The sequence below is a fragment of the Artemia sp. Qi Xiang Cuo genome, chromosome 11, assembly GCF_049724085.1.
Source record: "Artemia sp. Qi Xiang Cuo chromosome 11, ASM4972408v1, whole genome shotgun sequence".
Classification (NCBI taxonomy): domain Eukaryota; kingdom Metazoa; phylum Arthropoda; class Branchiopoda; order Anostraca; family Artemiidae; genus Artemia; species Artemia sp. Qi Xiang Cuo.
The window spans coordinates 21,521,215-21,548,614 of record NC_142804.1 but is presented as its reverse complement, the minus strand read 5'-3'; the positions used below and the strand labels follow the sequence as shown (position 1 = coordinate 21,548,614).

The 27,400-nt window shown below is 34.0% G+C and overlaps 1 protein-coding gene across 4 annotated transcripts in view; it reads right to left on the bottom strand.

The window, feature by feature from the left end:
* LOC148946754 (ubiquitin carboxyl-terminal hydrolase 10-A-like) overlaps positions 1-27,400 on the bottom strand; it is a 560,345-nt gene that overhangs the window by 249,778 nt on the left and 283,167 nt on the right. Inside the window, exon 2 of one of the 4 annotated variants that reach the window (XM_089096583.1) lies at positions 6,171-6,513. The exons of the other annotated variants lie outside the window; for them this stretch is intronic. Within the exon in view, the coding sequence (XP_088952709.1) occupies positions 6,467-6,513 (47 nt within the window). The 3' untranslated portion in view covers positions 6,171-6,466. Of the gene's footprint in view, positions 1-6,170; positions 6,514-27,400 lie in introns of those variants that run through there. 4 annotated transcript variants of the gene reach the window in all.

The window sequence follows — 27,400 nt, the reverse complement described above, 5'->3', positions numbered from 1 at the left end:
AGAAATCTGACTTGTCTACCCGTGAAAAGATCTGATGCCGCTTATGTTTATGTCTGCAAAAACGTTCTCTGGAGCACTCGCACCTAGGTCCGGGTTTTTATAATGGGTGAGATAGGAAATGATCATACTGCTAATTCTATAAACTGTGGTTGCAATATAACACGGAGGAAGACAAGGCCTAGTGTTTCGTGTGCAAGCACTTCATTGAGGAAGGAGTTTATGACAAAGGTGAAATACTTGTGGAAAACAATTAAAACAGCTGGAAGAAACAAGGCGAAGGAATAAAAAAAAAATTATGCAGAATCTTCACTCCATCTCAAATGTGTAAAAAGTATGTTTTGTATCAAAAGTTTATAAATACTGGGGATGTCTACCGATAAGTTTTAAGACAAGAAGACCGGAAAATTACTGAAAATGGAGATATTTATTAAAAATAGTATAAATGTGTAATACTGACCCTTCTACGTCAGGATTTACCTTTGAGAGAGCAACAAGAGGACATCCCGTCCAAGAACAAGGGCGAATTGTTGGAAATAAGAATTTTGGCACACACTTTGAAAAACGTTTGAATTATTGCAGTCTAGATATACAAAATGAAATCATTGATATGACAGCATGCCTAGTTAGAGAGGTAATTGTGGACTTTACTACAAAGCTTAGGAAGGCATTACGCTTTGCGCGAGAGTAGGGAATATCATCATTATAACGAGGTGTTACTCATGCACCTTTCATTAAATTATTTGATAACTCCCAAAGTTTATCGAGTTCACTAAAAATTAATGAATTACAAATCGGACTGCCAAAAATTGAGACCATGCTTTGCCTTTCCGTACCCTAGCTACGCCAACGGGTAAATATGTCTTAAAATTGATTTCTTTTCACTTTTTACTGTTATGCTATAGCTAGAATTATTTTTCTTACAAAAATCTAAATTTCGGTAATAATTACCCACTTTTGTTTTTGAAAGGTTTGAACATAAGAAATACTGAATAATTAATCGTTAATCAAACACGTATGGAGGGAAAGCCCAGGCTTGTGAAAAAAAAAGATGCATTAGTCCAGGAAGGGTGTGAAAAAAGAGCCTAACCGGAAAAAATTGCAAAAAAATGATTCTTTGACTACCCACCTCAGAAAATGTGCTGATTTCAAATATGCAAAGTTGGATCATCTAGCTGTTTCAAAAATATATTTTTTGAGGTTGAGGTTGAATTTGAGGGGGTGAACTTTGTGTTTCCATATATAGGCGTACAATAACAAAATTGATGTCTAGATCAGTGTAATAGGTCCCGGTGATTATGAAAATTCCTTTCATTTGAACGTAAAATTAAAACTTAGGGTTTTTTGAGGTTGAGGTTGATTTTAAGAAGGTGAAATTCGTGCTTCCAGGTAAAGGCGTACAACAGCGAAATGGAAGTCTAGAATAGGGTATTGGATCACGGTGATTGTGAAAATCACCTTTGTATGAACATAAAACCAAAAATTAGGTCTTTTCAGATTGAGGTTCATTCTGAGGAGGTGAATTCGTTTTTACATATAAAGGCGTACAACAACAAAATTGATGTCTAGAGTAGGGTACTAGATAACTCTGATTATGAAAATCAACTTTATTTGAAAGCAGAATTACAACTCTCATTTAAATATTCCCTTAGTGTTAAACCACGCCTGATCTGAAAGAAACTGATCTTAAAATGTAGAATGACAACTATCACCCAGTTGTATTTCCATATAAAGGCGTACAACAACAAAACTGATATCCAGAATTTGGTACTAGATCATGGTGATTATGAAAATCACCTTTACTTTAACGTAAAACTAAAACTTATGTTTTTGAGGTTGAGGATGATTTCGAGGAGGTGAAATTCATATTTCCATATAAAAGCGTACAACAACAAAATTAATGTGTAGAATAGGGTAGTAGATCATCGTGATTATGAAAATCACCTTTATTTGAATGTAAAATTAGAACTTTTATCTAAATATTCCATCAGTTTCATAATTATTTTGCGACTGACAGGCCCTCAAATTCCCAGCGTGTAAAAATCCTTCGGCTGCTTCTAAATCGATCACTACAGTGGTAAAACCTGTTCTATTGTGTTCTGCCTTATCTGGCCAGTCGATTAATGGGTAAGAGGTCAATGTCAAAGAAGCGTTCAGTGAGAGTTGTTTAGCTGACAGTGAAGGTTTGCTGTTTCATTTTTTTCAAAAAAGGTAAGAAGTCGGGTTTTTATAGTACACCAACACGTAAACATTCAAGAAAAAGTCACTGGCCGTAATGCTTTCCAATAAAGCTGCACCAACTATTAATGGACAGTCAGTTGCTGTTGATCCAGCAATGATGTTTCAGCGGCTGGTGACAATTGCTGGAAATAGCGAGGATAATTTAGGGTCATACTTTGAGTATGAATTGTGCTCGCCACCCCCATCACTTTTTGAATCAAACAGACTTCCACGATTAGCTGATAAGCCTGCCCTCACCGATGAGATGTGGCGTCTAGTTACAGAGCAGTAGCCAAAAACTGAAGCCTTCGTCAGAGATTTCAGTGACAAGTATATGATTCCTGATAGTGAGGCGCTGTTTCAGCGAATCTCTTGGAAAAAAACTCAGCTTATGATGGTATATTCCAGAAGTAGGTTGACTACGTTGCACGGAAATACGGGTTGCCAAGGACGTCAGTGGTTTTTGACAGATACAACCAAGCACCTTCAATGAAAGACATCCCCTATTTGAGGTGGAAAGGGACACGATCGTACCCGCATATAAATTTAAACAGGTATATGGTCTGTTCTAAAAAGACAGAAGTTTTCCTAAGCTAGCCTGGTTCTCACTGCCCATATTTTTTTTCTGGGCATATTTTTTTTCGGACCAGAAAAAAAATCTGGGAATTCCGCCTGGTCACACTGTAATTAAGTTCTCAATGTCCAGATAATTTTTATGGACAGATTTTTTTTTTCGGGCCCTCGGAACAATCGGCGTAAGAGTCAAAAAATGGATCAAGAGGCTCAAACTGTTTTGCTCTTGTGCTTCCTTCGCAGGAGAACGAAGAGACAAGGCCTACAAGCCTCAGAGACTATGAGAAAACGAAAATTTTGGGTCAGAGACTTTTTAAAAATGAGAAGTGAAAATGGTGCTTCAAACCTACTAATCAATAACCTGCGTTTGAAAGATGCAGATTGGTTTCATGACTATTTCAGAATGTCACCTAAGCAATTTGATAACCTGCTTGGTCTGGTTACACCATATATTGCAAGACAAAATACAAACTTCAGAACAGCTATTTCACCTAAAGAAAGGCTTGAAGTGACATTAAGATATCTTGCAGCTGGTGGCACACAGAGAAACCAAAGCTTCACACATTACCTGGGAAGGTCGACTGCCAACCAAATTATTTGGAACACTATGGATGCAATCTGCCAAGTACTGTCCCCATTATTTCTACGATGTCCCAGTGAGCAATCTGAGTGGAAGGAAATTTCCCATAAGTTTGCAGTAAAATGGAACTTCCCACACTGTGTTGGAGCTATTGATGGGAAGCACATTAGAATCCAGGCTCCACCGAATTCGGGGTCACAATATTTCAACTACAAGCAGGTCCACAGCATAGTGTTGATGGCTATGTGCGATGCTAACTATCGATTTGTCTATGTTGACATAGGCAGTTATGGCCGGCAAAGTGATGGTTCTGTGTTTGGCAATTCAACTCTTGGTAAGAAAGTGATTGCCGGTACTTTAGATCTTCCAGGCAGTGATACGACTGATACAGGAAATGCCACCTACTTACCATATGTGATTGTTGGAGACGCAGCTTTCCCCTTGAAAACAAACTTACTTAGACCCTATCCTGGTGATCACCTTCCAGTACCAGAGGAAATTTTCAATTACAGGCTTTCTCGTGCACGAAGGATAATAGAAAATGCATTTGGAATTCTTGGTGCCAAGTGGAGGATATTCAGAGAAGCAATTAATGCAAAGCCTGAGAATATTGACAAGGTCATACGCACTTGTGTTTGCCTACATAATTACTTGCGTACCGAAGATCTTACAATTCCACGGAGACACTCGAGGTATGTTAGTGCTAACTTCGTTGACACAGAAACTGACGGTGTTATAACATTGGGGCAGTGGAGACAAGAGCAAGTAAATGGGCTGTTACCAATTGTCTCAACAGCAGCACGAAACCCAGCTGAAGCTGCCAAACATATTCGTGACAAATTTCGAGACTACTTCATGACGCCAGAAGGAAATGTTCCTTGGCAGCTGAGTAGAGTGAGTCAAGGCCGCATTCCTGAGTAGGTCAGTGTTGTGTTGTAGCAGCAGGCTGTATGCAAACTTATCACACTCAAAGTTGTGTGATTAACTATCAGAAATGAATGTGTAAATGTGTGCGTCTATTTCTGGCTGTAGTTTAGTTACTTTTCTATAGTAAAGAATAAAGTCTATAGTAAAAACGGCTTATTTCGCTTTTTCTGGTGGATTTTCCTGCTTTCAATATATTGCTGGTAAATTTATTAGATAAATATGCTGCATGGGTTCAGGGGAGGATAATTGATAGTAATGACTGGCAACTGTTAAATAGCGACTATTTTTTCTAATAGTGAGATAAAATACTGTTTAATACTGAGATAAAAACTAACTTTCAGTAAAGCACAAGTATAGTACAAAGTACAAAGCACAAGCTATACATAAATGTTTGGGTCAATGTGCGACACAGTTATAACACTTCTGAACCGTAATCTTTCCGTTGAGAAACCAAAGTTAACGCGAAGCGCTGAATACCATTAAATTTATTGCCTAGCTTGCAATCCAGATGCATAGTTTCCAGCAAAAACTTATCTCAACTAATTCAACGACTGTTTAGGCCTTAAATTTGTTTGTTCATTTTTAGAATCCATAAACATATTCCGTTACTCTCCCCAAAACCGCTTTTCTTTCTAAGCCGCTACGTTAGGCACAATCTGTTTTGGAAAGAATATGGCGTGAAAAAGTGGACATACTTGACACTGAACTTTTCTCGCCTGAAAGAAAAAGAGAAAAAAAAGAAATTGCACAATTTCCATGTCTTTAGCCACTGTCCTAAAGTAAAAATGAAGATTTTCGAAACAACCGGCTTTAAAAAAACTTTCGATTTCGCCCTTAATCTATATCCAACTTTTGAATACGTCAAGGCATCAATATTTGCACTACGGAAGTCTTGACAGAGGAAAAAAAGAAAAAAACGGATACGGTAGTTATGCAGCATCCAAGCTCGTCCACTATAACAAGCATTCGAAAGTAGAAAAAAGAGCTAAGCATGAGTGAGTGCAGTAGAAAATGTTGGGGTATTGAGATTTTGCATACTGATAAAACTCAGAGCAAAGAACTGCACTGAAATGAATTTATATGGATACTATTCTTCTACATAGGCACTAGTTTTTTCAATATACTTTCCTACCGCTTTTGAATGCTCTGCTGCATAGCCATAAGCCGCTCTAACTCACTTGCCTTTGAAGCATGTCTTTGTATATCTGAACCATAGCAGGATTGCCAACCATAGGTCTAATCAACCATAGAGTCTAGTTGTAAACTAATAAATTACACAAACACATTACTCATTTCCTGGTCATCACTTTCATATTTTTTAAGCACTTCAGAAATTTCATGACGTGCCGCTGCTTGTGCTTTTTTTGGCAAACCGTTCAACACGCTACAGATGTACTGGCTAAAATGTAAGTTGTGTGTTTTTTTCTCTTGTAAAGACGAAAGAGCTTTGACAATTTCTTGGTCAATGTCTGTATGTGCCTGGCTACCAACAGGAGTATTCTGAGTCTTGTTACCTCCACTACTACCACATGGCTCTTGGGATGTTTTGCGCTTTCGTTCAGGCTGGATGGGAGCTAAAGGTGACATACATGATGATGAGGTTTCAGACTGCTGATTCTCCGCGGAGTTTATCCTAGCTCTTTTTGACGGCTGAAAAAGAGATTCTGCTGTCTGCTCAAACTCTTCTGAGCTCAATTCTATATGCTGAGTAAATTCGTCTTCATCATCAATTGAAGTATCTATCCTGGTCAAAGTTTCACTAACAGAAGCAATCTGCAGAGGCTCAGTCATGTTGTCCACAGTTTTTCTTATCTGACCCGACTCTGTCATGAAGCTGAAAAGGTGGAAATACTTCCATGCTTTTCTGTTTACTTTTGCACCATCTCCACTTTTACCTTTTTCACTGCGTCTACACTTCATATAAGTATCTCTTAGAATGTCAAACTTTTTCTTCAAAATGTATGCAAGATTCTGAACAGGCAGTCCATAATCTGAAAACAAAATCCCGGATTCTGCCATGGCTGCAAAAGAGTTTTTCTTCTTCCTACAATCTTTGTAGTCTTCTCTAGAAGAATCCCATAGCCATGGATAGTTGATACAGGTGTTGACAAGGAGTTCAATGTCACTGTCAGACCATTTTATTTTGTCCTCCATGACGATAATGGTATCCTAGGGGTTTGCAAGGTACCAGCTGGCTTCAGCTCTGGTTCTTATGCCTAAAAAGAAAAAAGGGTACAGATTACACTATTATATTATTACATTATAACATATTTACAGTATATATTGTAATATCAGTTGACTTATGCTGAGTTCCGACCTACTCACCATGGTAAGCAAACATGAAAAAAAAGTTAGCAAATCCGTTCCAACCTTCTTCTCCTTACCATAGAGTTACCATGACTATTGTTCCAACCTGACATTTTTCCCTTGATTTTAGTTACCATAGTAACTTTTTGTTTACCATGCTGCTCTGCAGGGTAAGGAGCTTACTATGGTAGCTTACCATGGTAACCGGGTTGGAACTCACTCGCCAGTTGACTCTGAAACAAATTTTTATGTAAAAAAAGTAATTGTTTTTAAGAGGTTCCTAGAAACTGGTGTTCTTTTAAAATATCTGAAATTAGCTAATTACCTTACTAATTAGCAAATAAGCTATCCTTGAAAAAAAAACAAATTATTTGTGTTAATAGGTTACTATAAACTAGAGTTATAAAGGTAGCACCAGGGGTGCTGCATCCCTCCCCCTACACACCCCCTATGCAACACCCCTGGCGCATTCTGATTTCTGCCTAACTACTATATTCATCGATTAATGTGATGGAGCATTAGATTTATGATTATGATGTCATCTCAAACCTGTGACAATTTTATAATTTAAGAGAGTCCTGTAACTTTTGAATTTGCTGAAACATTTATGGCCTTTTCTCCCCATCATATTTCTGTACTAGACTGATTGAGCTCTACTTCTACAAAGTCAGGTTACCTAAATAAAGGTGCAGTTTAGTTCCCACTGTAGTGTGGGGTACAGAGGCCCTACCAATAGAACTGGGATATACAGTAAGAAGTGAGCTGCTTATACCCTGCTTCTACTGGACAGTAGGCTATCTGTGCAACTTTACAGCCCAATTGACTAAATAAAATACAGTAAGAAAAAAGTTGTTTTTATCAGGGGGAACTAATCTACACCTTCTCATGTATCTCCAACGAATTTTTCTCTAATATTCTTGTGAAGTCAGCTTCTTCAGTTTTTTACCTTGATCTTGGTTGGTGGTTGTCGTGTTCTGAGTGATCTTTAAATATCTGCTTGTTCTTCAGCTACATCAACCATGCTTTGAACTACTTTTAAGGCTAAAATCTGACCAGATTTTTTTTCTGGCCAGAAAATATCAAACTCGATCTGATCGAAAAATCTGGTCAGAAAACAGTAAAATCTGGGACAAAAATCTGGCCTGAATTCTGGAGACGAAATTCTGACCAGATTTCTGGTCAGTGAGAACAGCAATCTGGGCAGTGAGAACTTAGCTTTATATAACTGAAAAAGTCAAGATTGTTTTAATCGTTAGTTAAAACATCGAAAGGTGATAGTTGTCATTCTATATTTTAAGACCGGTTTCTTTCAGAAAACCGGTCTGAAACATCTGACCGGTCTGTTACATTCTCAGGATATTTCAAAGTTCATTTTGGATTTTTTCGTTGAAATGTAAAAGTTGGAATATTTCAGTAGTATTTTTTCAAGGTTTACCTTGTCACTATTTTATTCTCTTGATGTTTCAAAGTTCATTTTTGATTTTTTTTTAGCTGAAATGTAAGAGTTGGAGTATTTCAGTAGTGTTTTGTCGTGGTTTACCTTGTCACTGTTACATTCTCCTGACATTTCAAAGTTCATTTTGCATTTTTTTTTTCATTGAAATGTAAGACACCTGCTCAGACAAACAGTCAAAGTGACAGAGATATGCAAAAAGTTGGGTTAGTTTAGGTTCATTTAGAGTGGTGCGCCACTCTAAGTGAACCTAAATAAACCCAACTTTTTGTATATCTCTCTCACTGTGACTGTGTGTGAGAGTGAAAAGGTAACAGTGACAAGGTTAACCACGAAAAAATACTACTGAAATATTCCAAATCTTACATTTCAATGAAAAAAAAAAATCTAAAATGAACTTTGAAACATCAAGAGAATGTAACAGTGACATGGTAAATCACGACGAAACACTACCGAAATATTCCAACTCTTGCATTTCAATGAAAAAATCCAAAATGAACTTTAAAACATGAAGAGAATGTAACAGTGACAAGGTAAACCACGACAAAACACTACTGAAATATTCCAACTCTTACATTTCAACGAAAAAAAGTCTAAAATGATCTTTGAAAAATCAAGAGAACGTAACTGTGACAAGGTAAACCACGACAAAACACAATTGAAATATTCCAGATCTTACATTTCAACGAAAGAAATCTAAAATGAACTTTGAAACATCAAGAGAACGTAACTGTGACAAGATAAACCACGACAAAACACTACTGAAATATTTCATCTCTTACATTTCAAGGACAAAAAAATCGAAAATGAACTTTGAAACATCTTCAAAATACAACAGTGACAAGGTAAACCACGACAAAACACTACTGAAATATTCCAACTCTAACGTTTCAACGAAAGAAATCCAAAATGAACTTTAAAATATCAAGAGAATGTAACCGTGACAAGGCAAACCATGACGAAAATATTCCAACTCTTACATTTCAATGAAAAATATCCAAAATGAACTTTGAAACATCTTAAGAATGTTACAGAGACAGGGTAAACCACGGCAAAACACTACTGAAGTATTCCAACTGTTACATTTCAACGAAAAAAAATATCCAAAATGAACTTTGAAACACCTTCAGAATTTAACAGAGACAAGGTAAACCACGATAAAACACTGCTGAAATATTCCAACTCTTACATTTCAACGAAAAAAGTCTAAAATGAACGTTGAAACATCTTCAGAATGTAACAGTGACAAGGTAAAACATGACAAACACTACTGAAATATTCAAACTCTTACATTTCAAAGTGAAAAATCTAAAATGAACTTTGAAACATCTTCAGAATGTAACAGTGACAAGGTAAACAACGACAAAACACTACTGAAATATCCCAACTCTTACAATTCAACGAAAAAAAAAAATCCAAAATGAACTTTGAAACATCTTTAGAATGTAACAGTGACAAGTTAAACCATGGCAAAACAGTGCTAAAATAATCCAACTCTTACAATTAAACGAAAAAAAAATAATCAAAAATGAACTTTGAAACATCAAGAGAATTTAACAGTGACAAGGTAAACCACGAGAAAACACTACTGAAATATTCCAACTCTTACATTTCAATGAAAAAAAAAATCTAAAATTAACTTTGAAATATCTTCAGAATGTAACTAAATTAACCCAATTTTTGCATATATCTCTCACTATGACTGTGTGTCTGAGCAGGTGTCTTACATTTCAACGAAAAAAAATCCACAATGAACTTTGAAACATAGAGAATATAACAGTGACAAGGTAAACCAAGACAAATAACTACTAAAATATTCCAACTCTTACATTTCAATGAAAAACATCCAAAATGAACTTTGAAACATCTTCAGAATGTAACAGTGACAAGGTAAACCACGACGAAAACTACTGAAATATTCCTACTCTTACATTTTAACAAAAAAAAAACCAAATGAACTTTGAAACATAAAAAGAATGTAACAGTGACAAGGTAAACCATGACGAAACACTACTGAAATATTTCAACTCTGTCTGAGCAGGTGTCTTACATTTCAACGAAAAAAATCCAAAATAATCTTTGTAATATCAAAAGAATATAACAGTGACAAGGTAAACCACAACAAATCACTACTGAAATATTCCAACTCTTACATTTCAATGAAAAAATATCTCTGTCACTAAGACTGTGTGTCTGAGCAAGTGTCTTACATTTCAACGAAAAAAATCCAAAATGAACTTTGTAATATCAAGAGAATAGAACAGTGACAAGGTAAACCAAGACAAATCACTACTGAAATATTCCAACTCTTACATTTCAATGAAAAACATCCAAAATGAACTTTGAAACATCTTCAGAATGTAACAGTGACAAGGTAAACCACGACAAAAACTACTTAAATATTCCTACTCTTACATTTCAACGAAAAAAATCCCAAGTGAACTTTGAAACATAGAGAATGTAACAGTGACAAGGTAAACCATGACAAAACACTACTGAAATATTCCAACTCATACATTTAACGAAAAAAATCCAAAATGAACTTTGAAACATCAAGAGAATGTAACAGTGACAAGGTAAACCACGACAAAACACTACTGAAATATTCCAAATCATACATTTCAACGAAAAAAAGTCCAAAATGAACTTTGAAACGTCAAGAGAATGTAACGGTGACAAGGTAAATCACGACAAAACACTACTGAAATATTCCAACTCTTACAGTTCAACCAAAAAAAAAAATCCAAAATGAACTTTGAAACATTTTCAGAATGAAATTTTGACAAGGGAAACCACGACACTACTGAAATACTTCAAATCTTACATTTCAACGAAAAAATCCAAACTGAACTTTAAAACATGAAGAGAATGTAACAGTGACAAGGTAAACCACGACAAAACACTATTAAAATATTTGAACTCTTGCATTTCAACGAAAGAAATCGAAAATGAACTTTGAAACATCAAGAGAACGTGACAGTGACAAGGTAAACCACGACGAAACACTACTCAAATATTCCAACTCTTATATTTCAACGAAAGAAATCCAAAAGGAAATTTGAAACATCAAGAGAACGTAACAGTGACAAGGTAAACCACGACAAAGCACTACTGAAATATTCCAACTCTTGCAGTTCAACGACAAAAAAATCAAAAATGAACTTTGAAACATCTTCAAAATGTAACAGTGACAAGGTAAACCACAACAAAACACTACTGAAATATTCCAACTCTAACATTTCAACGAAAAAAATCCAAAATGAACTTTAATATATCAAGAGAATGTAAAAGTGACAAGGCAAACCATGACGAAACACTACTAAAATATTCCGACTCTTACATTTCAATGAAAAACATCCAAAATGAACTTTGAAGCATCTTAAGAATGTAACAGAGACAAGGTAAACCACGACAAAACACTACTGAAGTATTCCAACTGTTACATTTCAACGAAAAAAAATCGAAAATGAACTTTGTAACATCTTCAGAATTTAAAAGTGACAAGGTAAACAACGATAAAACACTACTGAAATATTCTAGTAGTAATATTCCAATATTCCTCTTACATTTCAACGAAAAAAAAGTCTAAAATGAACGTTGAAACATCTTCAGAATGTAACAGTGACAAGGTAAAACATGTGTAAGGTAACAGCGTAACAGTGACAAGGTAAAATATTCAAACTCTTACATTTCAAAGTGAAAAATCCAAAATGTACTTTGAAACATCTTCAGAATGTAACAGTGACAAGGTAAACCACGACAAAACACTACTGAAATATCCCAACTCTTACAATTCAACGAAAAAAAAAATCCAAAATGAACTTTGAAACATCTTTAGAATGTAACAGTGACAAGGTAAACCATGACAAAACAATGCTAAAATAATCCAACTCTTACATTTAAACTAAAGAAATCCAAAATGAACTTTGAAACATCAAGAGAATGTAACAGTGCCAAGGTAAACCACGACAAAACACTACTGAAATAATCCAACTCTTACAGTCCAATGAAAAAAAAAAAATCAAAAATGAACTTATAAACATCTTCAGAATGTAACTAAATTAACGCAATTTTTGCATATCTCTGTCACTATGACTGTGTGTCTGAGCAGGTGTCTTACATTTCAATAAAAAAAAAAATAAACTTTGAAATATCAAGAGAATGTAACAGTGACAAGGTAAACCACGACAAAACACTACTGAAATATTCCAACTCTTACATTTCAATGAAAAAAATCCAAAATGAACTTTGAAACATCTTCAGAATGTAACACTAACAAGGTAAACCACGACAAAAACTACTGAAATATTCCTACTCTTACATTTGAACTAAAAAAAAATCCCAAATGAACTTTGAAACATAAAGAGAATGTAACAGTGACAAGGAAAGCCACGACAAAACACAACTGAAATATTTCAACTCTTACATTTCAACAAAAAAAAGTCCAAAATGAAATTTGAAACATCAAGAGAATGTAACAGTGACAAAGTAAACCACGACAAAACACTACTGAAATATTCCAACTCGTATATTTCAAGGAATGAAATCCAAAATGAACTTTGAAACATTAAGAGAATGTAACAGTGACAAGGTAAACCACGACAAAACACTACTGAAATATTCCAACTCTTACATTTCAACGAAAAAAAAATCCAATTTGAACTTTGAAAAATCTTCAGAATGAAATTTTGACAAGTCAAACCACGACAAAACACTACTGAAATATTTCAAATCTTACATTTCAACGAAAGAAATCCAAAATAAACTTTGAAACATTAAGATAATGTAACGGTGACAAGGTAAACCACGACAAAACACTACTGAAATAACCCATCTCTTGCATTTCAAAAAAAAAATCCAGAATGAACTTTGAAACATCAAGATAATGCAACAGTGACAAGCTAAACCACGACAAAACACTACTGAAATATTCCAACTCTTACAGTTCAACCAAAAAAAAATCCAATTTGAACTTTGAAAAATCTTCAGAATGAAATTTTGACAAGTCAAACCACGACAAAACACTACTGAAATATTTCAAATCTTACATTTCAACGAAAGAAATCCAAAATAAACTTTGAAACATCAAGATAATGTAACGGTGACAAGGTAAACCACGACAAAACACTACTGAAATATTCCAACTCTTACAGTTCAACCAAAAAAAAAATCCAAAATGAACTTTGAAACATCTTCAGAATGAAATTTTGAAAAGGTAAACCACGACAAAATACTACTGAAATATTTCAAATCTTACATTTCAACTAAAGAAATACAAAATAAACTATGAAACATGATAATGTAACTGTGACAAGGTAAACCACGACAAAACACTACTGAAATATTCCAAGTCTTACATTTCAACAAAAAAAATCCAAAATGAGCTTTGACCCATCTTCAGAATGTAACAATGACAAGGTAAACCACGACAAAACTATACTGAAATAATCCAACTCTTACATTTCAACAAAACAAAAAAAAATGAACTTTGAAACATCAAGAGAATGTAACAGTGAAAAAGTAAACTACGATAAAACACTACTAAAATATTCCAACTCTTACGTTTCAAGGAAAAAAATCCAAAATGAACTTTGAAACATCTTCAAAATGTAACAGTTACAAGGTAAACCACGACGAAACACTACTGAAATATTCCAACTCTTACATTTCAACGAAGAAAATTCAAAATGAATTTTGAAATATCAAGAGAATGTAAAAGTGACAAGGTAAATGAGGACGAAACCCTACTGAAATATTCCAACTCTTACATTTCAATGAAAAAAAAAATACAAAATGAACTTTGAAACATCAAGAGAAAGTAACAGTGACAAGGTAAACCATGACAAAGCAATACTGAAATATTTCAACTTTTACATTTCAATGAAAAACATCCAAAATGAACTTTGAAACATCTTAAGAATGTAACAGAGACAAGGTAAATCATGACAAAACACTACTGAAACATTCCAATACATTTTAACGATAAAAATCTAAAATGAACTTTGAAACATCTTCAGAATTTAACAGTGACAAGGTAAACCACGACAAAACACTATATTCCAACTCTTATATTTCAACGATAAAAAATGACAAAACGCTATTGAAGTATTCCAACTCTTAAACTTCAATGAAAAACATACAAAATTTACTTTGAAATATCTTAAGAATGTAAGAGAGACGAGGTAAATCATGACAAAACACTACTGAAATATTCCAACTCTTAAATTTCAACGAAAAAAAAAATCCGCAATGAACTTTAAAACATCTTCAGAATTTAACAGTGACAAGGTAAACCACGATAAAACACTACTGAAATATTACAACTCTTACATTTCAAAGAAAAAAAGTCTAAAATGAACTTTGAAACATCTTCAGAATGTAACAGTGACAAGGTAAACCATGACAAAACACTACTGAAATATTCAAACTTACATTTCAAATTTAAAAATCCAGAATGAACTTTTAAAAATATTAAGAATGTAAAAGTGACAAGGTAAACCACGACAAAACACTACATAAATATTCCAACTCTTACAATTCAAAGAAAAAAAAAAAATCCAAAATGAACTTGGAAACATCTTTAGAATGTAAGAGTGACAAGGTAAACCATGAAAAAACAATGCTAAAATAATCCAACTCCTACAATTCAACGAAAATAAAATTCCAAAATGTACTTTGAAACATCAAGAGAATGTAACAGTGACAAGGTAAACCACGACAAAACACTACTGAATATTTTAACTCTTTCATTCCAATGAAAAAAAAAATCCAAAATGAACTTTGAAACATCTTCAGGATTAAACTAAATTAACCCAATTTTTGCATATCTCTGTCACTAAGACTGTGTGTCTGAGCAAGTGTCTTACATTTCAACGAAAAAAATCCAAAATGAACTTTGTAATATCAAGAGAATAGAACAGTGACAAGGTAAACCAAGACAAATCACTACTGAAATATTCCAACTCTTACATTTCAATGAAAAAAATCAAAAATGAACTTTGAAACATCTTCAGAATGTAACACTAACAAGGTAAACCACGACAAAAACTACTGAAATATTCCTACTCTTACATTTGAACGAAAAAAAAATCCCAAATGAACTTTGAAACATAAAGAGAATGTAACAGTGACAAGGAAAGCCACGACAAAACACTACTGAAATATTCCAACTCTTACATTTCAACAAAAAAAAGTCCAAAATGAACTTTGAAACGTCAAGAGAATGTAACAGTGACAAAGTAAACCACGACAAAACACTACTGAAAGATTCCAACTCTTACATTTCAACGAATGAAATCCAAAATGCACTTTGAAACATGAAGAGAATGTAACAGTGACAAGGTAAACCACGACAAAACACTACTGAAATATTCCAACTCTTACATTTCAACGAAAAAAAAATCCAATTTGAACTTTGAAAAATCTTCAGAATGAAATTTTGACAAGTCAAACCACGACAAAACACTACTGAAATATTTCAAATCTTACATTTCAACGAAAGAAATCCAAAATAAACTTTGAAACATTAAGATAATGTAACGGTGACAAGGTAAACCACGACAAAACACTACTGAAATAAACCATCTCTTGCATTTCAAAAAAAAAATCCAGAATGAACTTTGAAACATCAAGATAATGCAACAGTGACAAGCTAAACCACGACAAAACACTACTGAAATATTCCAACTCTTACAGTTCAACCCAAAAAAAATCCAATTTGAACTTTGAAAAATCTTCAGAATGAAATTTTGACAAGTCAAACCACGAAAAAAAACTACTGAAATATTTCAAATCTTACATTTCAAAGAAAGAAATCCAAAATAAACTTTGAAACATCAAGATAATGTAACGGTGACAAGGTAAACCACTACAAAACACTACTTAAATATTCAAACTCTTACAGTTCAACCAAAAAAAAAAATCCAAAATTAACTTTGAAACATCTTCAGAATGAAATTTTGAAAAGGTAAACCACGACAAAATACTACTGAAATATTTCAAATCTTACATTTCAACGAAAGAAATCCAAAATAAACTTTGAAACATGAGAATGTAACAGTGACAAGGTAAACCACGACAAAACACTACTGAAATATTCCAAGTCTTACATTTCAACAAAAAAAATCCAAAATGAGCTTTGACCCATCTTCAGAATGTAACAATGACAAGGTAAACCACGACAAAACTATACTGAAATAATCCAACTCTTACATTTCAACAAAACAAAAAAAAATGAACTTTGAAACATCAAGAGAATGTAACAGTGAAAAAGTAAACTACGATAAAACACTACTAAAATATTCCAACTATTACGTTTCAAGGAAAAAAATCCAAAATGAACTTTGAAACATCTTCAGAATGTAACAGTTACAAGGTAAACCACGACGAAACACTACTGAAATATTCCAACTCTTACATTTCAACGAAGAAAATTCAAAATGAATTTTGAAATATCAAGAGAATGTAAAAGTGAAAAGGTAAATGACGACGAAACCCTACTGAAATATTCCAACTCTTACATTTCAATGAAAAAAAAAATACAAAATGAACTTTGAAACATCAAGAGAAACTAACAGTGACAAGGTAAACCATGACAAAGCAATACTGAAATATTTCAACTTTTACATTTCAATGAAAAACATCCAAAATGAACTTTGAAACATCTTAAGAATGTAACAGAGACAAGGTAAATCATGACAAAACACTACTGAAACATTACAATACATTTTAACGATAAAAATCTAAAATGAACTTTGAAACATCTTCAGAATTTAACAGTGACAAGGTAAACCACGACAAAACACTATATTCCAACTCTAATATTTCAACGATAAAAAATGACAAAACATTACTGAAATATTCCAACTGGTAAATTTCAATGAAAAATATTCAAAATGAACTTTGAAACATCTTAAGAATGTAACAGAGATAAGTTAAACCACAACGAAACACTAATTAAATATTTCTACTCTTACATTTCAACTAAAAAAAAAATCCTCAATGAACATTAAAACATCTTCAGAATGTAAAAGTGACAAGGTAAACAACTATAAAACACTACTGAAATATTAAAATTCTTTCATTTAAAAGAAAAAAAGTCCAAAATGAACCTTGAAACATCTTCAGAATGTAACAGTGACAAGGTAAACCATGACAAAACACTACTGAAATATTAAAACTTAAATTTCAAATTTAAAAATCCACAATGAACTTTTAAAAATCTTAATAATGTAACAGTGACAAGGTAAACCACGAAAAAACACTACAGAAATATTCCAACTCTTACAATTCAACGAAAAAAAAAAAATCCAAAATGAAGTTGGAAACATCTTTAGAATGTAAGAGTGACAAGGTAAACCATGAAAAAACAATGCTAAAATAATCCAACTCCTACAATTCAACGAAAATAAAATTCCAAAATGGACTTTGAAACATCAAGAGAATGTAACAGTGACAAGGTTATCCACGACAAAACACTACTGAAATATTTCAATTATTACATTTCAACGAAAAAACAAATCCAAAATGAACTTTGAAAAAACTTCAGGATTTAACTAAATTAACCCAATTTTTGCATATCTCTCTCCTTAAGACCGTGTGTCTGAGCAAGTGTCTTACATTTCAACAAAAAATCCAAAATGAACTTTGAAATATCAAGAGAATGTAACAGTGGCAAGGTAAACCACGACAAATCACTACTGAAATATTCCAACTCTTACATGTCAATGAAAAAAATCCAAAATGAACTTTGAAACATCTTCAGAATGTAACAGTGACAAGGTAAACCACGACAAAAACTACTTAAATATTCCTACTCTTACATTTCAACGAAAAAAATCCCAAGTGAACTTTGAAACATAAAGAGAATGTAACAGTGACAAGGTAAACCATGACAAAACACTACTGAAATATTACAGCTCATACATTTAACGAAAAAAATCCAAAATGAAATTCTATTGATGTTTCAAAAAACATCAAGAGAATTTAACAGTGACAAGGTAAACCACGACAAAACACTACTTAAATATTCCAAATCATACATTTAAACGAAAAAAAGACCAAAATGAACTTTGAAACGTCAAGAGAATGTAACGGTGACAAGGTAAATCACGACAAAACACTACTGAAATATTCCAACTCTTACAGTTCAACCAAAAAAAAAATCCAAAATGAACTTTGAAACATTTTCAGAATGAAATTTTGACAAAGGAAACCACGACAAAACACTACTGAAATATTTCAAATCTTACATTTCAACGAAAAAATCCAAACTGAACTTTAAAACATGAAGAGAATGTAACAGTGACAAGGTAAACCACGACAAAACACTATTAAAATATTTCAACTCTTGCATGTCAACGAAAGAAATCCAAAATGAACTTTGAAACATCAAGAGAACGTAACAGTGACAAGGTAAACCACGACAAAACACTACTGAAATATTCCAGCTCTTACATTTCAACGAAAGAAATCCAAAATGAAATTTGAAACATCAAGAGAACGTAACAGTGACAAGGTAAACCACGACAAAACACTACTGAAATATTTCATCTCTTACATTTCAAGGACAAAAAAATCGAAAATGAACTTTGAAACATCTTCAGAATGTAACAGTGACAAGGTAAACCACGAAAAAACACTACTGAAATATTCCAACTCTAACATTTCAACAAAAAAAATCCAAAATGAACTTTAAAACATCAAGAGAATGTAACCGTGACAAGGTAAACCAAGACGAAATACTACTGAAATATGCCGATTCTTACATTTGAATGAAAAATATCCGAAATGAACTTTAAAACATCTTAAGAATGTAACAGAGACAAGGTAAACCACGACAAAACACTACTGAAGTATTCCAACTGTTACATTTCAACGAAAAAAAAATCCAAAATGAACTTTGAAACACCTTCAGAATTTAACAGTGACAAGGTAAACACTACTGAAATATTCTAGTAGTAATATTCCAATATTCCTCTTACATTTCAACGAAAAAAAAGTCTAAAATGAACGTTGAAACATCTTCAGAATGTAACAGTGACAAGGTAAAACATGTGTAAGGTAACAGCGTAACAGTGACAAGGTGAAATATTCAAACTCTTACATTTCAAAGTGAAAAATCCAAAATGTACTTTGAAACATCTTCAGAATGTAACAGTGACAAGGTAAACCACGACAAAACACTACTGACATATCCCAACTCTTTTAATTCAACGAAAAAAAATCCAAAATGAACTTTGAAACATCTTTAGAATGTAACAGTGACAAGGTAAACCATGACAAAACAATGCTAAAATAATCCAATTCTTACAATTCAACGAAAATAAATCCAAAATGAACTTTGAAACATCAAGAGAATGTAACAGTGACAAGGTACACCACGACAAAACACTACTGAATATTCCAACTCTTACATTTCAACGAAAAACAAAGTCCAAAATGAACTTAGAAATATCTTCAGAATGTAACTAAATTAACGCAATTTTTGCAAATATCTGTCACTATGACAGTGTGTCTGACCAGGTGTCTTACATTTCAATAAAAAAAAAAATAAACTTTGAAATATAAAGAGAATGTAACAGTGACAAGGTAAACCACGACAAAACACTACTGAAATATTCCAACTCTTACATTTCAATGAAAAAAATACAAAATGAACTTTGAAACATCTTCAGAATGTTACAGTAACAAGGTAAACCACGACAAAAACTACTGAAATATTCCTACTCTTACATTTGAACGAAAAAAAAATCCCAAATGAACTTTGAAACATGAAGAGAATGTAACAGTGACAAGGTAACCCACGACAAAACACTACTGAAATAACCCATCTCTTGCATTTCAAAAAAAAAAATCCAGAATGAACTTTGAAACATCAAGATAATGCAACAGTGACAAGCTAAACCACGACAAAACACTACTGAAATATTCCAACTCTTACAGTTCAACCCAAAAAAAAATCCAATTTGAACTTTGAAAAATCTTCAGAATGAAATTTTGACAAGTTAAACCACGACAAAACACTACTGAAATATTTCAAATCTTACATTTCAACGAAAGAAATCCAAAATAAACTTTGAAACATCAAGATAATGTAACGGTGACAAGGTAAACCACGACAAAACACTACTGAAATATTCCAACTCTTACAGTTCAACCAAAAAAAAAATCCAAAATGAACTTTGAAACATCTTCAGAATGAAATTTTGAAAAGGTAAACCACGACAAAACACTACTGAAATATTTCAAATCTTACATTTCAACGAAACAAATCCAAAATAAACTTTGAAACATGAGAATGTAACAGTGACAAGGTAAACCACGACAAAAAACTACTGAAATATTCCAACTCTTACATTTCAACGAAAAAAAATCCAAAATGAGCTTTGACCCATCTTCAGAATGTAACAATGACAAGGTAAACCACGACAAAACTATACTGAAATAATCCAACTCTTACATTTCAACAAAACAAAAAAAAATATAACTTTGAAACATCAAGAAAATGTAACAGTGAAAAAGTAAACTACGATAAAACACTACTAAAATATTCCAACTCTTACGTTTCAAGGAAAAAAATCCAAAATGAACTTTGAAGCATCTTCAGAATGTAACAGTTACAAGGTAAACCACGACGAAACACTACTGAAATATTCCAACTCTTACATTTCAACGAAGAAAATTCAAAATGAATTTTGAAATATCAAGAGAATGTAAAAGTGACAAGGTAAATGACGACGAAACCCTACTGAAATATTCCAACTCTTACATTTCAATGAAAAAAAAAATACAAAATGAACTTTGAAACATCAAGAGAAAGTAACAGTGACAAGGTAAACCATGACAAAGCAATACTGAAATTTTTCAACTTTTACATTTCAATGAAAAACATCCAAAATGAACTTTGAAACATCTTAAGAATGTAACAGAGACAAGGTAAATCATGACAAAACACTACTGAAACATTCCAATACATTTTAACGATAAAAATCTAAAATGAACTTTGAAACATCTTCAGAATGAAACTAAATTAACCCAATTTTTGCATATCTCTGTCACTATGACTGTGTGTCTGAGCAAGTGTCTTACATTTCAACGAAAAAAATCCAAAATGAACTTTGTAATATCAAAAGAATATAACACTGACAAGGTAAACCAAGACAAATCACTACTGAAATATTCCAACTCTTACATTTCAATGAAAAACATCCAAAATGAACTTTGAAACATCTTCAGAATGTAACAGTGACAAGGTAAACCACGACAAAAACTACTTAAATATTCCTACTCTTACATTTCAACGAAAAAAATCCCAACTGAACTTTGAAACATAAAGAGAATGTAACAGTGACAAGGTAAACCATGACAAAACACTACTGAAATATTCCAACTCATACATTTAACGAAAAAAATCCAAAATGAACTTTGAAACATCAAGAGAATGTAACAGTGACAAGGTAAACCACGACAAAACACTACTGAAATATTCCAACTCATACATTTCAACGAAAAAAAGTCCAAAATGAACTTTGTCGAATGAGTCTTTTTTGAAGTTTCTACGACACCGCTTTCTGTAAAACCTTATATGCCCCCAGGGCATAACTTAAAAACCCTTGCCCTGAGGGTTGTGGGGGATTGTCGGCCTCAAAAACATATTTTCTGTGTGGAAATCAACTACGCTGAAGAGAATGGCTATCTCACAATTTTGATTGGATGTTTTTGGGGGAATGTGGGGTGTGGGGGGGGCTAGTTGCCCTCCAATCACTTTCGACTATTAAAAAGGGCACTAGCCCTTTGAATTTCCAATTGAATGTGCCTGTTTTGAAGTTTCTACGACAACGTCTTCCATAAAAACCTTATATGCCCCCAGGGCATAACTTAAAACCCTTGCCCTGAGGGTTGTGGGGACGTGTCCTCCTCAAAAATTTATTTTCTACCTGGAAATCAACTACACGGAACAAAATGGTTATCTGAAAGTTTTGATTGGATGTGTTTGGGGAAATGATGGGCGTGGGGGGGGGGAAGGGGGCTAGTGACACTCCAATCATTTTCGACTATTAAAAAGGGCACTAGCCCTTTAATTTTCAGTCGGATGAGCATGTTTTAAATTTTCTACGACAATGCCTTCTATAACAAAAAACCTTATATGCCCCCAGGGCATAACTTACAACGCCTACGCCTGGGCCCTGGTGGGCTGTGTCGACACCGGAATTTTTTGTTATCAGAACTTTGAATTATTTTAACAAAATGTCTATCTCAAAATTTTTATCTGCTGCATTTAGGGCGTGGAGGAGGGAGAGGGGCTAGTTGCCCTTCAATCTCTTTTGACTCTTAAAAAGTGAATAAGAATTTTCAATTTTCAATCAAATGAGCCCTCTCTAAAGTTTATACGAGCATCCCTTCCATAAGAAATAATATGAAGGATTCGGAGAATCCTTAAATTATAACCCTTGCCATGAGGGCTTTGGGGGAGTTGTAATCCTCAAAGACCTAATTTCCAGAACTTGAAACTACGTTTAATAAAATGGCTGTCTTAAAATTTTGATTGGATGTGTTTGGGGAAAAGGTGGGTGTGAGAGGGGGTTAGTTGCCCTCAAATCAATTTCGACCATTACAAAGGGCACTTGCCTTCGAAATTTCCAATCGAATGAGTCGTTTTTGAAGTTTCTACGACACCGCCTTCTGTAAAACCTTATATGCCCCAAGGGCATAACTTAAAAACCCTTGCCCTGAGGGTTGTGGGGGATTGTCCTCCTCAAAAACATATTTTCTGTCTGGAAATCAAATACGCTGAACAAAATGGCTATGTCAAATTTTTGATTGGATGTGTTTGGGGAACTGATGGGCGTGGGGGGGCTAGTTACCCTCCAATCACTTTCGACTATTAAAAAGGACACCAGCCCTTTCCATATCGATTCCAATGAGCCTGTTTTGAAGTTTCTAAAATACAAACTTCTATAAAAACCTAGTATGCCCCCAGGGCATAACTTAAAACTCTTGCCCTGAGGGCTTTGGGGGAATGTCATCCTTAAAAATATGTTTTCTATCTGAAAATCAACTACGCTAAACAAAATGGCTATCTGAAAATTTAGATTGGATGTGTTTGGGGAAATGATGGGCGTGGGGGGGGGGGCACGGGGGCTAGTTACACTCCAATCACTTTCGACTATTAAAAAGGGCACTAGCCCTTTAATTTTCAGTCGAATGAGCATGTTTTAAATTTTCTACGACAACGCCTTCTATAAAAAAAAACTTATATGCCCCCAGGGCATAACTTAAAACCCTTTGTAATGGGATCAATTCTCAAAAAATTACATCAAAATTCCCCAATTAAAGTTACCCCAGTAAAGTAACATCACCAGAAAATATGAATCCAAAAATTCAAGTTACATACAAATTAAACAAGTCTCAAGCGTTCAATTTAAAATAGCGAAACAAATGTAGTTAATTAAACAATACATTGTAAAAATCTTTCCCACAGAAAATGTAATAAGCAAATCTGACTCCACGTCGCCAAAGTATGCAATAAATATTAGCTTGACCAAATTTTATATGACAGGCGACTAACAAAGTAATTCGAATAATAAGAGCTCGAAATACCAAACTATCAAGAGAGTAAGATTTTTAATACAAAAAAAGTAGTCACTCAAGATGCAAAATATTTTTGTATAAGCTAATTGCATTGCTGTGGAGACTGAGTTTAAAACTGGGTATCTTAATGCACTTAAATTGTATTATCCTTTACCATCTTTCACAGAAATAAATTATACGTCTCCTGAAAATTAAGCGACCCCCTGCTAGCAAAATATTGCAGTGTAGAATTTTTAGTTATTAGAAAAATTCCAAAGTTATATCTTAAAAGTCATAAATAAAACAACACCCTGCTAGCAAAATGTTACAGCGTTAAACTTTGAGCTGTTAGAAAAATTCCAAAGTGACATCTTAAAAGTCATAAACTTTAATTAAACCCAAGTAGCCCATTGGTGCATGCCGGTCCAATAGTGATGTAGGGCAAATAGTACATCCAATAGGAACTGTAAAATATACTTTTAGTGACGCCTGAATGTATCCTCGGGCGAAATTGCAGAGAGTAGATAGTCGGGACTTAGCGATTTTGGAACAGTCTTTTAATAAGTCTTTGACCAGTCTTTTATCAGTCTTACATGAGTCTTACACAAGTCTTTTGGAGTCAGACTTATGATTTGTGTTAGGTGAGATTATTTGCAGTCTATTCATAATAAACTTTTGAGAAAACTTTTTATGAGTGCATTAACTTTTGCGTTGCATTTGCCCCAAATGACAGTTTTGTATTAGTGTCTTATATTGCAAGTGCGTTGATATAACCGAAGCTCTGCGACAATTATGTGAGTAATAATAAACACATTAAATTCTTACTTTATTCTCTCTATGTTAATATTTCTCAGAATAGCTAGTCCTTATGGCTCCACTCGCTCCCAAGAGAAATTGAAACCCTTCAACCTGATTTCGATTCAGTATGGCCGTTAGTATAAGCTCCCCAATTGAACCGTCGAATTAAGCTCCCCACTCTAGAAGTTTCGCCTCCACTCAGGTAAGCCACTCGCGAACCGTCAACTTAGTGCTTGATTAAATTTCCCCATTGAATTAATTAATTGAAATCTCCATATGAGGAAACATTACAAGATATAAGATCAAGTTAATTTAAATCCTCCCCATTAGAAATAACCTTAACTTATCTTATTAAAACCCCCCCATTAGAATTGGCGCGGTCGGTTGAGACATTTGTTGAGAAGAAGTTGGCAAAAACGGACTTCCAGTTATGGGTTTTGGACCATAATTATTGCGATGGTGCCGTTTTATGCTTCCAAACTCTTCCACTTAAGAAGTGGTATCGAAAGTGCCATTTTTAGTGCTATATGGAACTTTTGGATGGTAGAATTGATGAAAAGCACGTAGATATGAGCAAAAGTTTTCAAATCAGCCATTTAACATCACTCTAAAAAGTTCTAGTAGCCCATTCGCCCCAGCTTTTCCACTTGAGACAAGGCACCAAAAGTGCCATTTTTAGTGCTATTTGAAACTTTCAGATGGTGGAATTTATAGGAAGAACGTAAATATGAGCAATATTTGTTATATGAGCTATCAAAAATCTATCTAAGATGTTCTGGTAACCCGCTAGCCCCACCTCTCGAGAAACGGCATAAAAAGTGCTTTTTTCGTGCCATATCGCACTTGCACACGGCAAAATTTATATAAACAACGTACATATGAGAAATAGCTTTTGAGTGAGCTCTTAAGCATCTTTCTATGATGTTCTTGTAACCCACTAGGCCTGGAATAAAGAAGAAAAACGACCGTTTTAACATTTTTTAACTTTTAGTTACTATGCGCTGTGGTTCGCTCTGTACTAGGTTGCAGCTAGTGCTTCAACCATGACGAAGAGTTCATTCATTCGTTCATTCCAAATTCTCCTCAAAACTAGTTAACATTAAAATCTGTGAAATCTAATGGATGGTAGGATTTTTTAAAACATAGTAAATGTAAGCAATAGCTTATAATTGAGCCATTAAACATCTATCTACGACAGTGTGGTAGCCTGCTAATGTTTCAGTAGCTTACTGATGAGGAGACGATTTATGAAACTTACTAAGGGAGCTAGGAGGGGAGTGTATGGGAGGGGTTCTTGCAAACCTCCAGTTAAGGGTTCTTGAACATAACAATTACAATGATAACTGTTTTGTACTTCAGAGCTTTTCCACTTGAGAAATGGCACCATAAGTTTTGTTTTCAATGCTATATCGCACTTACGAATGTAAAATTGATGAAAGATAAAGCACGTATATGAGCAAAAGCTTTCAAATGAGTCATTAAACATCACTTTTATAAGTTCTGCTAGCCCAATAGCCCCAGCTTTTCCACTTGAGACACGACACCAAAAGTGCCGTTTTTAGTGCCAATTGGAACTTGATGAGGGTGGAATTTATATGAAAAACGTAGATATGTGCAATATTTTTTATATGAGCTATAAAAGATCTGTCAACGATGTTCTGGTAGCCTGCTAGTGCCACCCCTTGAGAAATAGCCCAAAAAGTGCCATTTTAGTGCCATATGGCACTTGCAGATGGCAGAATTTATAAAAAGCACGTAGATATGAGAAATAACTTTTAAATGCGTCATTAAGCATCTCTCTATGATGTTCTGGTAGCCTGCTAGGCCTGTTGAAAAAAAAAGAAAGGGAGACAGATCAGTGCTACCGAAGCAAAAAAGTGATTTTCCTTGTTGTTTCGGGAGGGGGACTTTAACTTCCCTGTATAATGTTTTCGACCATGTTGATTCCTAAAGTACACTTTTCGTTTTGATCTGACACCATTTTTGAGGGGTTGCAGGCTTTTTTTTGAAATCACCATAAATTTCTTTTCGCAATAAACTTTTACTTTTAAGACAAATCGAATAAATTGTTAAAATTCCTGAGTCAGTGTCAGATGAGAATTTTTTTTCACTAGGCAGTTTTTTTCAAAATGCGTTTTTTAACTTTTCGTTACTATGAGCTGTGGTTCGCTCTTTACTAGGTTGTAGCTACCGCTGCAACCATGATATCCTGCCAGGACATGCCTTAAAAAAGAGCCTAGGGAATGACTGAAAAAAAAACAATCAACGGATACCAATATTCCCGATACGATACATGTGATAGCAATACGCCTGATACCGATACGCGCAATATCGATACGCCAGATGCCACAAACAGCCCTTCCCCAGGAACTATCGAGGGCCATATCATCATCAACACCATAAATATTGGATCTTTGAACTATGTTAAACAGAATGGCTATCTCAAAATTTTTATAGGACTAGTTTTGGGGGAAGGGCCAGTAGGGAGGAGGGACTACTTGCCCTCCAATCTTTTTGGTCACTTAAAAAGAGCGCTTACTAATTTAATTCCCTTTCGAATGAGCTATTACACATCTCTTTATGATGCTCTGGCTGCCCCCTAGACGTACTAGAAAAAAAAGAAAAAAAAACAACAGGAGACAGATCAGTGCTACCAATGCAAAAAAGTCATTTTCCTTGGGATTCAAGGTGGGGGACTGTAATTATCCTACAAAAGGTATTGGACCATGCTGATTCCAGGGTACACTTTTTATTTCGATCTGACGCCATTTTCAAGGAGCTTAATGCTCTTTTTCGAAATCACCATAGATTTATTTTCGCAATAAACTTTTACTTCTAAGAATAACTGAAATAATGGTTACTATTCCTGATTCAGTGTCAAATAGCAATTGTTTCTCACTAGACAGTATTTTTGAAAACATGTTTTTCAACTTTTGATCATTATGGGCTTTTACAAAATATTGTAAATTTTACAA